The 16,480-nt window shown below is 50.3% G+C and overlaps 1 protein-coding gene and 1 pseudogene across 2 annotated transcripts; both read right to left on the bottom strand.

The window, feature by feature from the left end:
* Window positions 1-2,728: 2,728 nt before the first annotated feature.
* LOC104858070 lies at window positions 2,729-3,348 on the bottom strand (annotated as a pseudogene).
* A 2,937-nt stretch (window positions 3,349-6,285) lies between these two features.
* Rnf112 (ring finger protein 112) lies at window positions 6,286-15,836 on the bottom strand. 2 transcript variants are annotated; one of them, XM_010618143.2, is made up of 15 exons: window positions 15,774-15,836; window positions 11,914-12,126; window positions 11,716-11,756; window positions 10,756-11,041; window positions 10,375-10,581; window positions 10,102-10,236; window positions 9,802-9,906; window positions 9,359-9,409; window positions 9,016-9,072; window positions 8,861-8,935; window positions 8,616-8,733; window positions 8,309-8,478; window positions 8,177-8,230; window positions 7,932-8,006; window positions 6,286-7,825 (listed from the first exon to the last, which is right to left on the bottom strand). In XM_010618143.2, the coding sequence occupies exons 2-15, from the start codon at window positions 11,965-11,967 to the stop codon at window positions 7,355-7,357; spliced, it is 1,899 nt and encodes a 632-aa protein (XP_010616445.1). In that variant the 5' UTR covers window positions 11,968-12,126; window positions 15,774-15,836; the 3' UTR covers window positions 6,286-7,354. The 2 variants fall into 2 exon arrangements, with proteins under 2 accessions (XP_010616445.1, XP_010616446.1); XM_010618144.3 differs by lacking the exon at window positions 15,774-15,836 and adding an exon at window positions 11,528-11,596 and having other exon boundaries at window positions 11,914-12,308.
* Window positions 15,837-16,480: the final 644 nt, after the last annotated feature.

A 16,480-nucleotide genomic window follows, 5' to 3' on the forward strand; every position in this document is an offset into this window, starting at 1 on the left:
TTCTCCTCAAACTTCACCAGGTACTTGGTGGCAGGTGGATTCCATAAAATCAAGGCCTGCAAAAGGTAAGAGATTTTGCCTCATTCTGATTTGTAGGATGTCCAGGGGACCTGAAGTCTGCTGTCATTCAGGAGTGATGCAAATCATGCTATCACATGCCTTATCACCTTCGATCCTCTGGGAAAGTAAAGCAGATGAATTGGACTCTGAAGAGTTCATCCAGTGCTTTCAGCCACAGCAAGATCAGAGAGATCTGGCTCTGCCAAGGATGTCAAGACTCATTCATTATCGTCATCATCTTCTCAGCCCACTCTGCCTACCTCTAAGCCCCTCAATAAAATGATTCAGCATTCAACTTGACTGCCAGCCTTGCTAAAAATGAGAGCAAACCCTACAAACAAGCACAGTTGGCTCCTTTGAACATTTGTCTGGCAGGTTCATGAGTTTGGGTCTGAGATCATATCCTGTGCCCAATTTAGCTAAGTCCTCTTATAATCACGTTCTATACTTAAAGGGGCTTCTCTCTTCCCTGGAAACTCTAAAACATAAAGACAGAGGGGCCTGGAAGGAACTATCACAGGAAGTCCACCACCTTTATCAGGCAGTGGGGAGACTTCATGTACCTAAAGATGTTTCAAAGGAAAGACAGGCTGTCACCACACTGAGACCTTCTCAAATGTTTATCAAAGGGAAAGAAAAATCTGAGTGGAGTCACACTTTCCATATGAAACCAGCTTCTCTAGAGGACTGGATTAAGGGTCCCACAAGGACATGAAACTTCTCATTTCTAGAATAATTGACCAGAAAGAGCCATTCTAGTGAATTTACTATTAGTGTTATTATTATCATAGATAGCCTTGCTTGCCTGCATTAGTCAACTCTCCATTACTGTAGCAAAATACCTGAGAAGTTCCTTATGAGAAGGAAAGTTGTGCTTTGTCTTGCAGTTTCAGTCCATGTTCAGTTGGCCCATTGCTTCTGGGCTGAGGTGAGGCAGTACATCATGATGGGAACATGTGGTAGAACAAACTTTCTCACTTCATTGCAACTGAGAAACACACATGCACAGAGAGGAGAGAGAGAGGGAGGGAGGAAGGGAGAGGGGTAGGGAGGGAGACTGGAATGCCCAAACTTTCCCAGGGACCTAACTTCCTCTCCCTAGGCTCCGCTCCTTCACTCCTTAAAGGCCTCACCACCTCCCATCTCCCAGTAGCACAGTGGGCTGGGAGCCAAGCCTTTGACACATGAGCCTTTGGGGGACACTTATCCAAGCATAGTGTGGCCTATTCACACTAGTGATGACCTACTTTAAGACTCACAATTTACTAGAAACAAACATATTATTTAGGACATTGTTTTCTTTCTGTACTCCCTGTAGCGGTCCTCCTATCTCTCATCAGCTCCATTTTGTATTCCCAGGATAGACAACTCTGGACTTAAGCCCAACAATGAGAATGTCAGCAGAGTGGAGGCGTGGCCATCTTTCTGAGTAACTCTCGCAGTATTGAAGTAAACACAACTCAGGTAGCATCCCAATACTCAAGCCTTAAATTTGCCACAAAATGTCTGAGACTGGTAGCTTTCATAGCCGGAACTGAGGATGTGAGACAATCTGGCTGCGACATCTGTCACCCCATTGATCACCAGGGTCGATTCGGCTCATCTGGCTGGCTAGGAGGGTGTCCCCTTCCTCCCTCACCGCTCCATGTGTGTCCCTCCCGAAGCTGCACAGTTGGTCGAAGAGGACGACCACCCCAAGAGAGGAGGACGATAACTGGAAATGGGAGCTTTCATCATGGAAGCCTATTAAGGAGACTGCTTGAGGCCCTACACTATTGGAAAGAGATGTATTAAATCCAATCCTTTGAAGGAACAGAACTAGGCAAGAGTAGCCTTGGTACAGAGGGCAGTCTCTACTCAAATAGCTAAATTTATGAAAGTGCAAGCCACAAAGACATGATTTCCTCTCTTCTTTTCATGCTTATGCAAATCTTTTTAAAGGTAAAATAAACCATTTAATGGGATTTAAATCCAGGACTTTTTCTGAAGGACCTAGAGCCACCTCTTTCAGGTATAAATATCAAGGAAGCCAATACTCTCACCCTGTCACAAAAGCAGTGTTAGCCTGGGTGCTTAGACTGTGCACTTACTTGTCTGAGAAATGTTTTTTCAAAAAATTTTATTTCGGGGCTGGGGAATTAGCTCACTGGTTCTGCCACCTGCCTTGCAAGCACAAGGACCCAAGTTCAATCCCCAGTACCAAAAAAAATTTTTTTTATTTCATATAAATTTTATACATGACAAAAGTATGCCCAGGGGTTTAGCTCAGTGGCACCATGCATGCCTTGCAAGAACAAGGTCCAGAGTTTGATCCCCAGTACAAAAAAAAAAAAAAAAAATGCTTGATCCTGTCTCCCAAATAGAATTTTTAAGTTCTTCAACCCAATCTTCCTCCAGAAGCAAATAAATATAAAACCAGCCATACTACATCAACTATACCTATTAAAATTTTTCTTTCACAAGAAAAAATCTATTTGCATATCTTAGCAGTTCATGTTATGTTGACAAATTTGATTCATTTTCAGGGATTATCCATTTTCTATGCATAAGAACCCAGTAGACATCTACTGTGTATTTTTACCATAAAGGACAAAATCTCCAATTTAGCTTCTTTCTTGTATTTTTAAAGAAGATAACTTCATTTGTAAAGTCAAGTTGGGTCGCCCCTTTTAGTCCTTTTGCTCAATATTTTGAACACTTCCACTTTTTTTCTTTTTGTAGAGCTTTTGAGCTTCTTCTCTCTCTTGTTTTCTCTTCTCCAATTCTTGTTTCTTAGCAGCACACTTAGCTTGTACCTGCTTAGCTTGTGCTTTCTGATTGGATGTTTCCTTTTTCTTTTTCTTTTTCTTTGGAAAAATCATGGAATTTACTGTTTTGCTACATTGTTCTTCTGGCTGAGGCTGATGACATTGGTCTTCAGAAAAAGCAACTCTACACTGTTCTTCAGCAAAAGCTGGTTGACTTTTCCTTCTGACAAAGGCTGGTTTTGTTTTTGTTTTTTGTTTGTTTGTTTAGTTGCTTCCTGAGTCTTTGCTCTTCAGCTAAATAGAGATGTTTCAGGTGATCTTGGTACTGATCTGTGAACTGGGATTCCTACGATGTTCCAGCCTTCTTTTCCTTCCATAAAAATTTCTTGTAATTTTACTGAATCTTCAATTTTCTCTGAAATGCAAAGCCTTGCCCCTCGCAAATGCTTCCCAGGAAGGCTTGAGGATGGTTAGATCTCCAAGTCCTCTATTTCACATTCTTATTCTTTAATCTGACCTGAGAAACCCCCTCACCTCGCATCTCAAAACCTCTACTCTGAGCCAGGGATTTAGCTCAGCGGTTCAGTGGCCTGCCTTGCAAGTGCAAGGACCGGAGTTCAATCCCTGGTACCAAAAAAAGAAAAAAAAATCAAAACCTCTACTCTGAGCCAGGGATTTAGCTCAGCGGTTCAGTGGCCTGCCTTGCAAGTGCAAGGACCGGAGTTCAATCCCTGGTACAAAAAAAAGAAAAAAAAATCAAAACCTCTACTCTGCCACCTCACTGCCAGACTCACTCTGAGTAATTTTTTTAAATGCTTCAATTTTTCTTCCCAGATGTCCACACCAGTGACCACTACTCTTGGTTCAGAGCAAACTATGAAAGCAAACTATGTAGCAAGTGAGTTTTCTCTCCTGAGGAGTATCCCTCACACATAAGAATACACTGACATGGGCCTCATCTGCTTTCTTATATAAATAAGGTGGGACTTCTTTTGCCTTTGTAATTGCATTAGCAAATTACAGCGATGTATCCCAGTCTTGCTGAATGCATATTCAATAGCAGAACTGTTTTCTTTGTTTTCCACATTGATAGAGAGGATATTCTGGGTTGGCAAGAGACTTTACATAAGAAAGTTTTCCTCAACAGCACAAAATCTGCCTTCCAAGTGATTGTAGGTGACAGTTTAGCAAATGTTTCGTCATGATGTAAGTGGGTCCCGCCATGTGTTTCCTTTCTGCTCACCACCCAACCAGCAATGTTTTAGGTGTTTGTCATGGAACCATTCCATTTCACAAGCACATTTCTGTGTTATCTAGGGTAGAAGAGGCAATGGCGTGATGAGAAATCAGCCTAGAGAGTTCACCGCTTAATGCAGTAAGAGTTGGTTTCCGGTTCACAGCACAGTATCACGCAAGTCATTGGCCTTGGGGCTCTTGCTTCATGTAGTTACAGTGCTTCAGGATCCAGCTTCCTTTGGTCTTGTGGTACTGCAATCCTCACTGGAATAGAGGCCTCAACAAAGGGATTAACAGCAAAGTAAGTCACCAAATTTCTAACCAGACACTCGACTTATGAGAATCTTAGAGTTGCTCACTTTTAGTAGGTCACAGAAGGAAAACTGACCAGATCTTAGTATGCTGTAGAGACCTTAGCTACAGAGTTATCTGGGCTCTGATGAATTATACAGCTGATGTTGAAAGCTCAGTGCTATTTTTTGAATATGATATATGTCCCCAAGAATCCATGTTTTGGAAGCCAGATCCCCCACATAGCTAGATTAAAAAGATCTTTAAGAGGTCATTAGGTCATTAGGGGCATGGCCCTCAGAAGGAATTAGTATAGTTTCCATGGCTTCCTGGCTTGACATGTGAGCTTTCGCTCTTGTGCCCCTTTCTATCATGTCCTGTCAACCACCACAAGATCCTCATTAGAGCTGAGCTGATGCTGGCACCATGCCCTTGAACCTCCAAAACTGTAAGCTAAATAAACCTCTTTTCTTTATAAAGGCCACAGCCTCAGGTATTTCATTATAGAAACAGAAAATCATACACTTATGAAGCCACATAACAGGGGTTGGGATCAAAGTGAAGGCTCTGTCGAGTGAGGGATTTGCCATCAGAAATCTTGGGTTCAAGTCTTGGCTTATCTCTGACTAGTTGTTTCTACTGAGATATATCATTTCCCTGAGCTTTGGTGTCCTCCTCTGTAAAAATGTGTCCTCTACATATTTCATAAGATGGTTGTAAGGCTTAAGGGAGATGGTGCTTGGAGAAATGCTTTGATAGCTATAAGGAACAAGGAAAATACCACTCAGTATTACTCATTATGTCGCTACAGAAGCTTCCCCAGCTGGGCCAACAGCTCCCCATATGTTCAAAGAGCAAGAAGTTGACTGTGAGCCTCTGTTCCAGTGCTTCTGGGAGAGGGGGTTCTAGCACCACCACCCTGTGAGTCCTCAGAGGCCCTTGAGTCCTGAGTCTGCCAGCCCAACCTCTTGGAGGTTTTGTAGCTCATGTGTCCACCAGATGATGATGGAAGAACTCACAGAGATGCTTCCAGAAAACCTTTCTCCACAAACACTATACAAAGTCTAGACCCTGTCCCCACCCCTGGCCCAGTTTCTAAAAGAGAGTCACCCTCATCCATCTTTACTCCACCCACCCCCACTAGGGATTTGGGATTTCTCTACATTATGTATTTTGTCCCCAGCCTGTTAACTGCAACTTTGACTGCTAAGGCATCTGTCTCAGACCATGGCCCCCACCTCTGCTTCCCCCAGTCTCCCAGAGCTGGACCTACTCAATAAGAAAAAACATCCAAAAAGGAATGTCTCTATTTCAGCAGAGCTGACCTTAACAAAATGTCCTAGGGTGTCTATGTCTGTGGGTGGTGTTAGCCTGGACTTCAGGGTTCCCCTGCCTCTTTGTTGTCAGCTGGGTAGCTCACTGAGGACCTTCCCTCTCAAGACTTGCATCTTTAAAATCCAAACTTTGGATTCAGTGACCACTGTTGTAACTTTTATATGGGAAGTAGGGGCTGGAAGGAGAACTGGACAGGTGAACTCCCAGCTGCTTGAGCCCTGCCCAATGGGTCCTGGATCTTCTTTTTCAGGGGACTTACTAAGACCTCCCTGCTGATGCCTCTATTCTGTTCCCTGTAGAAACATATGACAACTGATATCTGTTTGCAGTGTCATCTGAAGTAGTGTTTCGGAGGAGAGACAAGAGAAATAGGACCTTGCCAAGTCCTAGTGGAGAAGCCTACAAAGATAGCCATGAACCTAGCCTTTGGCCTGGCCTTCCTGCCACTGCCAAACAGGAGCCTCTGACACTCCACAGGTCACTTTTAAATTTCAGTGTCCCTTTTTCCATCACACATCCAATAATGGAACTACTTGATCCACACCCCCACATACACCCTGAAGTCCTCTGAGAGCAGAATTCTTCTTTTAGTAACTGGGAAGCTAATGTTCATGTACACACGTTTTATTTTTTCATAAAATAAGAGGTCATGTGCCCAGCACATTTTACACCTTAATAGCCCAAAAGTCTTCCTAGTAGGACTTTCCATCTTCCAGAGAGAGGCTCCCCACCCCCAGATTCCCCATGGAGCTGGTATTTGGGGAGCAGCATTAAGAGATCTTCTAAGACAGAGCAGAGTGGTCTCTCACAAGCTCTGGGGAGAAACATCATGTTTAAAGATATAATCTGTTCCCTTTGGTTTCCTTTATTGAAGCGTTGATAGAATCTGGAATAGACTAGTTTAGCTCAGAATGCAACCGAAGTGTGATTCTTTGGCATTTAGTCTGTCGTGGTGAGGGCGTTCCACAAAGAATATGGGCACTCCTCTATGCGAACAGATTGGACAAAAGGCATGAGCCCAAGCTGGGCACAGGGCCACTCAGGATGCACACACAGCTGCCAGGCTGAGAGGGGAGGGCAGGCAGCCACCTTAGTCCTGCAGGAGTAGCTTTGGAATGAATGCATCTGGGAGCAAATGTCTCTGTTGTGGGTTTTCAGCCACCATCTGCCATAACTTGCCTCACTGGTTTAGCCCAGGGTCCCTTCCTCCACTCCTCCCCAGCCCTGTCAGTGCTCTTCACTCTTGAACACCAAAGTCAACCATCCCAAGGACTCTACCATCTGTGAAATGACAGGGCTGTTGACCCGGGGTCGACGTGCAGGATGGCATCTGCTCAACTCTGCTCCAACCCAAGGTCATCTGGGGAAATAAACTAGAAAGGATGGAGCCTCACTCGTAGCAGAAACCCTGGGGTCAAATTTATCTGGGACCAGGACAGCAGCAGATCAATAATCATCTACAACTAGAGACAGACCCTATGCTCCACTCACTGGCTGCCTTCTGGCTGCAGAAAACCTCCCCAGGTTCCTGTATGCAGTGCCCAGCTTGGCCAGTGTCCAGGACATTCAACAGGGGCAGTGTGGTACATGTGGGCCCCTCAAAAATCCCTGTCATTATCCTACCCCTACCCTCTACTTTCTCCCCGACCTCACATCTCTCCCACTCTTTAATGTTTCCTGGGTGGTCACTCTTCCTGCAGAAGGGGCTCTCGGTCTCCTCCTTGAACCCTCTCATCTTCTTCCTTCTCCATGCAGCCCACAGTGGCAGCCAGCCCAGCACCCACACCCCCCCCCACCACAGCAGCCCCCGTGGCCCCCACTGCTGCCCCTGCTGCCACCATCCCAGCCTCTGCTGCCAGTGCGGCCGCAGCCATGCCTGCACCCACGACACCCCCTGCCAGGCCCATGAGCCCAGCTCCCACGGCGCCCCCAACTGCAGCCAGGTGGCCACAGAAGCGCATAGTATAGGAGTCCATGAAGGCCTTGGCCTTGGCCTGCAGCTCAGCCTCCAGGGCTTCTAAAGTCTGCTCACGCTCCTTGCACAGCAAAGCCACTCCGTGACGGGCCAAGATGGTCTCCTTCTGGGAGGACAGCAGGTTCCGCATGGTGTCTGGCAGGACCCGGAGTGCAGAGAAGATGCGCTTGGTGGCTACATCCTGTGGTGACAGGAGGAGGGAACAAGGTGCTCCGACTGGGAGACCCATGCATCTCCACCCCAGCACCTGGCCAGCCCCCTGCCTCCCCGGCAGGCCCGGGACTCACCTGCTGCCTCACATACTCCTCAAACTCCTTCTTGGCGACTTCCACTTTCCTCAAGTCATGCAGCTGAGCAGCCATCTGTCCACGGGAAAGCCCTGGCTGCCTCCCCCCTTCCTCCTTGGCCTGGCCACCTGTTCCTCATGTCTACTCCCAGGCATGAACCCCCACCACCAGGGTTCAGCCCAGACCCCACACACACCTGCCTCCCTCCCAGACACCTACCCTTAGGGGAAAGGGGGGCTCCGTACCTCATCCGGAGAGCTGAAGCCAGGCCCTGTCCTCCCCATCCAGCCTGAGAGGTTCTGCAGAGACACCACCGCCCGGTCAGGGAGAGGAGGGACCTGCTGAGCGAGTGCCAGGGCTCCAGGGAGTTTTCACACCTTGATTTCCTGAGCTAGCTGCTGCCCAGTGAGCAGGCGTCTGTCTCCCCTGGCCATGGTGCGCCCCTCACTCCAGTAACCCTGGCAGCGGCTCTTGGCGTGTTGGGGGGCTGCACTCAGCACATCCAAGACATAGGGCCGCAGAAGGTGGCGGAAATCATCATCTGTGTCTAAGAAACGATTCCACATACTGAGGAGACCAGGGCTTTTCAAGAGAAGGGCTTGGGAGGACTGGATACCGCAGGGGGTTCCAGGGAGTGGAGCTAGGGAGCATTGCACAGAAGGACTTTGCCTTAGGGACGCTCACCACCTGGGCTTCCTCGGCCTTTGTTCATCCATCGCCTCCCTGGAGATGGCAGGAGGTAACAGCGGGCTCGGTTCCCCAGGAGGAGTTCCTGGACCTTGGGATACTTGCCTGACAACTTCTGAGAGAAGGATGGAGGAGGGAGCTCATCCAGGGCCCTAGCCTCCCACTGTGAGCACCCTCCTAGAGGCCCTTCCAGCCTCTCTGCCCTCAGCATACCTTCCAACCCTTCCTTCTACACCACTCACCTGGAGGATGTCACCCACGTGACCCTGCCCTGCCTTGTTGGAGTGGGATGAGTCACGAAATAAGAGGTCCAGATGCTGAAAGAGAAAGGGTCCTAGTAGCAGCTTCCGGGGAGTGACAGGGTTTAGGTTGGTGAGTCCAGAAACAAATGCCTCACCTGGATTGGCACCATCCCATAATGCCTGCCCATCACCTCAGCCACATGGACAAACATCTGGGAGTGGACAGAGAGAATATCAGGGTGGGGCCCTCTGAGGGCTATAATTGTCTCAAGTTATCTCTCTACCTCCCTCTGCTTGTCTGGAGGAGTCAAGCTTCCCACTTCCCAGCTCTGAGATTCTCTTGTCTCTCCCCACACCAGGCATCTTGTGCTGCACCCTCCACCCTCAAACCCACCAACCCAGTTCAAGAATCCTGGGCTAGACTGGGAAGACTCTAGTTTCCTCTGGCCCAGGCCCCAAGCCTTCAGTCAGGGGTGAGTTGTGCCCAACTTTCCTCACCTCCAGGTAGTCCAGATCTATGTTCTTTAGTTCCTGGGAGGTATTCAGGATCTACAGTCAAGGAAAACAGAATGCAGGAGGGTGTGTCCAGAAGCCAAATGCTTCTAGGAAGGCCTGTGAAGAGGGCAGCTGCAGGCCTCAGAACATGGGACAGACCTGGCCTGAGGCCTCTGCATGCAGACAGGTGATCTATGCCTCCCAGCCTGCAATGGTCTTGGAATCCTGCAGACCTTCAGTTCCCCTCTCCCTACCCCCATAACCAAGGATCATCGGCCCATCCATGCTCCCACCTTCACAGACTATGAGCATCTTCCCCCTTCCAGGGGCACTGCCAGAACCTATAGGGACCCCAGATACCAAACCTGTGAGATGACCTCAGCCTTAGGAAAACTGAGCTAGGGAAGGGCACTCAGGATGAAGACTTTGACCTCCATGCGTCTCACCTGGTAGGAGCTCAGCATCGTGGTGAGAGCACAAAGTTTGATCCTTGTTTCCCTGCTCAGTTCAGGACTCATGGCATCCCCAGCATCCACTAGGAACACAGCCACCTATGCAGGTGTGGGGAGGGTGATCCAAGGGGTCAGGTCTGCTCCCTGGACCCATCTTCTTATATTCACCCCAAAGCCTTAAAACACTTCTGCTTGACTTCCCTCTCCTCTTTATCTGTCTCTCTCTCCCATCTCCTCCCATACCTTCCCCTCCTTGATCTAACCCTAACTTCCTTTTTCCCTTCCTCCTCTCACCTTCTTCCCTTCTTTCCCTAGCAAGAAGGGGTGGCTCCACATCCATATGCCCCTGCTGAGGCCATTGGCACCCCATCTGAGCCCCTGCAGGGACCCTTCTCCTCCTCTGGACCAGCTGCCCTCACCACCAGGCTCCTGCAGGCAGAGAAGGAAGCATCAGCTGGTCCATTCCAGGTCCATGGAGACTGGGTTTCAGACTCAGCTCCTCACCCGTAGCCAAGCAAGGACTCCCGCCCTGCCCCCTACCCAGCCTCCTGCCAGCCCTGCCCTCACCAGGCCTGGCAAGCCCCGGAGCAAATGGTCAAGGAGGGAGGACTTCCCTGAGTGCTGCTCCCCCAGGACAGCAAGGAGGCAGACAGGGGTGTCCCTGGCCAGGGGGTGCTTCAGGCAGCGGTTGATAGCCCCCATCCTGAGGATGAGGCCCCCTGAGGCATTGATGCGCACCAGCAGCAGTGGTTCTGCCCTCACCGCACAGCTCTCCTAGACAGGGGAAAAAGTCCACTGAGCATCCAGAACAGACCCACATCCCTAGTGTGTCCAGCCTGGAACTCCATGCCCTGTCCTAACATTGTCAAACAGCACCAAAGCCACCCTTCATTTTTGACCCAGAGACTTCCGTGCACCCCATCCCACAGGGAGGCCTGGTCCAGACACCTGCAGTGCAGGGGGCAGTGGCCGCTGCGGCAGGAGCCTCATCTTCTCCCCCAGACTGCGGAGGCCTTTCTTCTGCTTGCAGATCTTCCGGCACTCGGGGCAGCATGGTGGCTCGCAGCCGGGGACTCGGTGCGTGCTGAAGCACCGAATGCAGAAGTCATGGCCACAGGCCAGTGAGATGGGCTCACGGAGCCTCTCCAGGCAGATGGAGCAGGTAGGCAGCTCCTGGGGTGCAGTCACACGGGGCCCCAGACCCAGCTCCAACTTGGGGAATGGTGCACGGGACCTGGGGGAAGGGTAGGCCATTTAAAAGCAAAGTGTTAGGGATTCAGGGGTCAGGCTGATGGCTGGGGGTGGAGCTCCCTCCATGCCACCTCAGTTTCCCTTAGGGCTTCCCTGGACCGATGGACCCTCCCAGAGAAGGTGAGCTCCACCCAGTCCTCCCTCCCTCACACCCCATGTCCTTCCCCAATGGGCCACAATTTCCTAATTGTGCAGTGGAGAGGTTAGCAGAAGCCAGCTTGTGGGTATAGGGGCAGTCATCTGACGTGACCCGTGTGCTCTCCCTGCTGCCCAGGGTCCCTCAAGGAAGTGCTGATTTGGGCCAGATCTCCCAAGGAATGATAAACTCTGAGCCTTTGTTGCTGGGACAGCAAGAGACTGGAAGCCTCCTGGTGTCCAAGGAGCCTGTTAAGCCATTGAGCAGATGGCTCTGGCTCTCAGAATTCCTTCCATTCTCTGAGCTGAGCATCTGCCTCCCTGCAGCACCCACCTGCTTGTCCTGGTCCACCCCTCCACAGCCAAGCCAGTCCAGCCTGCTACTCCCTCCCCATGGAGGGCCCTGTGGAGCCTCAGCTGACTGGGCCGGCCCTCAGGACTCCATGCTCCTGGCCCCGCCATTTCCAGCTGACCTGCCAGGCCCGCTGCACCAATCCCAGCCCAGCAGTCACCGCTGCTCACCAACTGTTGCTGCTGTTTCCCATGAAGCTCCGTTTTCTCTCCTGGAAAGGGGGGGGGCGGGATTTAAAACAGAATGCAAACTCTTCTCCATCCTGGGTTTCCAGGGGCCCCTCCTCCCCTTCTCAAACCCATCCCCCACCCCAGGTGACTCCTTCCCACCCCCAGCCTCCTCCCCAGATCTGAGGACTGAACACTTGCCCGTTTGCCCAGCCGATGACAGAAGGAAGTGACTGACAAGGTGGGCCTCGGCATGGGAGGCTGAGATGGGAGAGGGTCTGCCACGGAGCGAGGAGGCCCCTGAGACCTTCAGCCGGAGGTAAGATTAGGCTTTCCTGAAGAGCTAGCTGAGCTGTGGCAGGTGGAAGGAGGGGCAGGGGACGGTCTCCCCAAGGAGCTGACTCTCTGTCAGAGCTGGAGAATCAAAGTGCGGGTTAGTCGATTGGTCCAGAAAGAGGATGCTGCCGCTGGACTCACCCGAGGGGGAGGAGACAGGGCTGCGGGTACAAGGCTTCAGAGGAGGGAGGGAGCCCAGCTCCAAATCCCTGGCAGAGGCTGGGATGCCGGCAAGCTGAGGTGGTGAGTCGCCATGGAGACGGAAGGGAAAGATAAGGACAGGGAGGGGGAGGGGGACGGAGAGAGAGAGAAGCCATGCGGGTACATAGCAAAAAAGAAAGAGCCTCTGGGTGTGACCGTGGACCAGTACTCCCCTTACTAGGCCAGGCAGGGTCCTTCAGGGCCACAGGACAGGATGGGCAAAGAGAAAAGATGCGGAACAGAAGAGAAGGCAACCAGAGTGAACCAAACCCAAGAGGCTATTGGTCTATTTGTTCCTATAACCTACTTTCCTTGAGCTGCACTATGTGAGGCCTGCAGGATACCATTAGGCTATATGTAGCTCTGTATATCCTACCACCTTCCTCCAGGGATACATCACTGATCAGTCTCAGCTGAAACCTTCCTCAGCACCTTTGGTCCTGCATGCCCCTGGTCTTTCCCTCCTATTGCAAAAAGCCACTTGTAACTGCCTCGATGGGGCCCCTCACCTGCTCCCATCCACCTCCACTGCAAAGCCAGCATAGATGTTCCTTGCACAGGTGAATCCAAACACCTTCCAGGATTCCCTACTACTACCAGAACATAATCCAAACTACCCAGCCTGCATTCCCAGGCCTGAGCCTTTATTCTCACCATGCCCTTCCTTACCTCTGCCGATTCCTTCTAGTTCCTCCTGAGACACCCTCCCCTACCTCCTTCAGGCACTATGGAAGCCCTAGAGCCTCCTTACCTCCAGACTGATGTGACATACATTTAGGTGACTATGGTTTGGACAGCTAACTCCCTGTAATGCTAACTTGCCTCAGGTAGGACCTCTGCCCATTGGCCAGCCACTTGGTGGCCACGTTCCTGCCCAGGATAGTGATGGCTGTGTGTGGCATTTGGATTTGGGTAGGCCCAAGGAGGCCCAGGGAAGCCTCTATGTATCTCTGTGGGTCCACAACTCAGTAGCTGGCAAGACTGGGCTCCTTCCAGGTCAGGTAGCTGCAACCTCACGCAGCGCTTCCCCTCCTGCCTGTGCATCCACGTGGCTGCAGGTCCACATGGCCCACATCCAGCCCTCAGTCTCCAGATCTGAAGCCGACAGCTCCCGGTACCTGCTCTATCTCTGCCTCCTTCCCCTGTGATAGATTCCTGCTGGTCCAGCCGAGATGGCTTACCTCCTGACCTCTGGTTCCAGCTTCTAAACTAGGAGGCGGGAGGGAGTGGAATGACTTGAAATAATGAGCCTAGAGTCTTCCTAGCTGGGACTCTGTTTGGGAAGGTTTCTGGGACCCTAATGTGAGCAAGAGACAGCTATACACACATACTTTTCCTCCTACCCCATACTCTGTGTGCACACATACTGCATATACAAATACATTCTCTCTTTCACCTTGTCTGATAGACTATAGCACTCACACATGTGTATAGTCATAGACTCATAACTGTTCTTGTATATACATACACACACATGCTCACATATTTACATAAACATGTGTACCTCTAGGCCTCATACCTATGCACACTTGCACATGAGCTCACTCGTAACTATTGTACACACACAGACACACATCCATACTCAACAAGTCTGCCCTAAGTACTTTATGTAGTGAACTTAGCCTCAATAATTCAGCCTGTGAGGGAGGTATATATCACTCCCATTTTGCAGATGAGGAAACTGAGGTACCAAGAGGTTAAGTATAAAGTCACACTGTTAAATATTAGGCAGAGCTAGAATCCAAACCATCAGCCTTCCTAACCCAAGCACTTAATCATGATATTCTATAGTCTCATTGGTTACAACAATAATGTCAATTATAAAGATAAGCCTGGGAAAGAATATGTGGTCTGTCTGTGTCTCAGTTCACAGTCACTTGCCAGAGATGGGGAGTTAGCCCCACCCAGTCTATATAGAGTATTGGAAGTAGACAGAGTTCTGGAGGGTTCTGGCCCCAACCTGCTGTGTAACATTGGCCAAGTCTTTGAATTTCTCTGGGCCTCAGTTTCCTGAGGGTGGGCCTGACAAGACCAGATGCCCCTTGATTGGGGTGTCCCCACTGATCTCCCACTTCCTGGTCTGGAGCCTCCGGAGGGCAAGTCAGGACAGTGCCCGCCAGAGAGGCTGGCGAGGTAAGCACAGGATCCCTCCACTTCCTGGTGCTGCTACCTGATGCTTCCCAGATCTGCCAGCAGTGTGGGCTATGAACCATCAGCCGCTTTCCCTCTGGGCCATCCATGGGATGGATGCAGATCTCAGGGCCCATGTTCTTTTCCCAGAAGGTCCAGCCATATGTCTCCTCAGCCTCTGTCCTGCTACATAGGGACAATTCCTATTGGGTGATTGGCTGGGAACAAAGGAAAGAAGAAACTCCTGATCCAGGGACCCTGGGCCTGTAAGTAACACTCTCACCCTGTCATCACCCTGAACCCCAGTACTCTTCTCAAATCACTCTCTGCTCCCCAAGTGTCTCCCCTGCCATATCCACAGTACCTGTCCCTAAATATGAGCAGCTCACTGCCTGTGCCCAAGGCAAGACTCTGTCACTCCTCATTTTCTACTTCTCTCCAGAAATGTGCTTTTGTGCCGCTCCTGGGCAGGGAAGACTCTTTTACCACAGGCACCTGCAAAACAGCCCAGAATTTCCAATTGCTAGGTAAGACAAGCCAGAAAAGGGACACTCAAGATACCCCAGATGACTTCTGGGGTGAGTGAGGGGTCTACCCACCTACCTATTCATCTGTCCATGCATGAGCATTATTTTTCTGCACTCTTCCAATCATCCATTCAGGCATATGCTTATTATCTGCCTATTTATCCATTAAGCTGCTCACTCCTGCATTCATTACCCATGGGTATGCCATGTGTATACCATTCATTTTCTGTATTAACTATCCACTTTCCAACTACCTACCCATGCATCTGTCCGTATGTCCACATATGTAAATGTCCTCCATCTAGCCATCCCCAACCCATTCAACCAATCACTCGCCCACACATCCATCTACCCAACCACCTACCCATATATACTCTTTCCCCTATCACATGTCTACCTATCCACCAACCATTCTTACACTTATCCATCCATGCAAAGGTTCAGCCATTCATCGATGTTACAGTTACTTGTGGAACACTGCACACCAGGCATCACACTAGGCCCTGGAATACACTGATGAACTCTCAGAGTGACAAAAAGGTCAATTGGAAAGTACTGGGCAAGAAGCTCTCTGATGAAGAAGAGTTGGGGAAGATGTGAGGAGAATCAAGCAAAGGACCTGGGCAGCTGAGAAGGCTTCCTACACAAGCCACATCTGAAGGGTGAATGTGAGGTGGCCAGACAAAGGCAAAGAGATGAGCAGACATTTCTAACAGAGAAACCAGCCCATGCAAAAACCAAGAGGCACAAGATCAAAACTCTAGCTGAAGTACAGTTTGTGAAGCAAGGGGAGCTAAGGGGAATGAGCATCCACATAGACACAGAAACCCTCCCACCATTGGCATCATCCCTCAGCCAGTGCCTCACCTCCATCCCACCCAGCTCTTTCAGAGCTCAGGAGATCTGTTGTCCTGAAGTCCACAGCCTCTCCATACTGTCAGTGTGAGTTGGGGGTGGTGATCTGGAGTGGGAAATAGGTTGCAGAGTCCCCACCTGCCTTGGTGGCCATCCCACCATGGCTGCCTTCATTTCAGGACCTTCACCCTGGTCCCAAAAAGCAGCAGCCTCTGTTCTAAGTGCCTGCCATCCTCCTGTTCTCAGGCTCAGTAGGTCTCCCTGCTCTCCCTTGACCCTCAGCTAGGCTGTGTCTGAACCACGCCTCCACACATGATCAAGAGACAGCCAGACCTGAATGAGTAGGCCCTGGGGGTCAGACCTCCTTCCAGTGCAGAAGTGGGTCTTGGAGAAATGAGGTGAGAACCAGGACCAGACACAGATAACAGAATTTGAGCAATGTCACATCTGACTTTTAGTTTCAAATAAACACCAAGATAAGGTTGGGCTTACAGCAGAATTACTGCATGAAAAGGAAACAAGGATTCAGCTTTCTGGACAGTCCTTGCCAGGAGTCTGCAGCCCGTTCCCATTACAGGTGGTCCCATTTCTGCCCAGGTCAGCCCCTAGAATGGCGAGGCCCATTTCAGGCTGCAGTCCAAATGGAAACACGGATGGCTGGGAAGAGGCAGCAGCTGTCAGTTCTATCAGACACCCCGCAGATGAAGCCATGTGTCTCC

Source organism: Fukomys damarensis, unplaced genomic scaffold (assembly GCF_012274545.1).
Source record: "Fukomys damarensis isolate Sample0158 unplaced genomic scaffold, DMR_v1.0_HiC HiC_scaffold_13, whole genome shotgun sequence".
Lineage (NCBI taxonomy): Eukaryota > Metazoa > Chordata > Mammalia > Rodentia > Bathyergidae > Fukomys > Fukomys damarensis.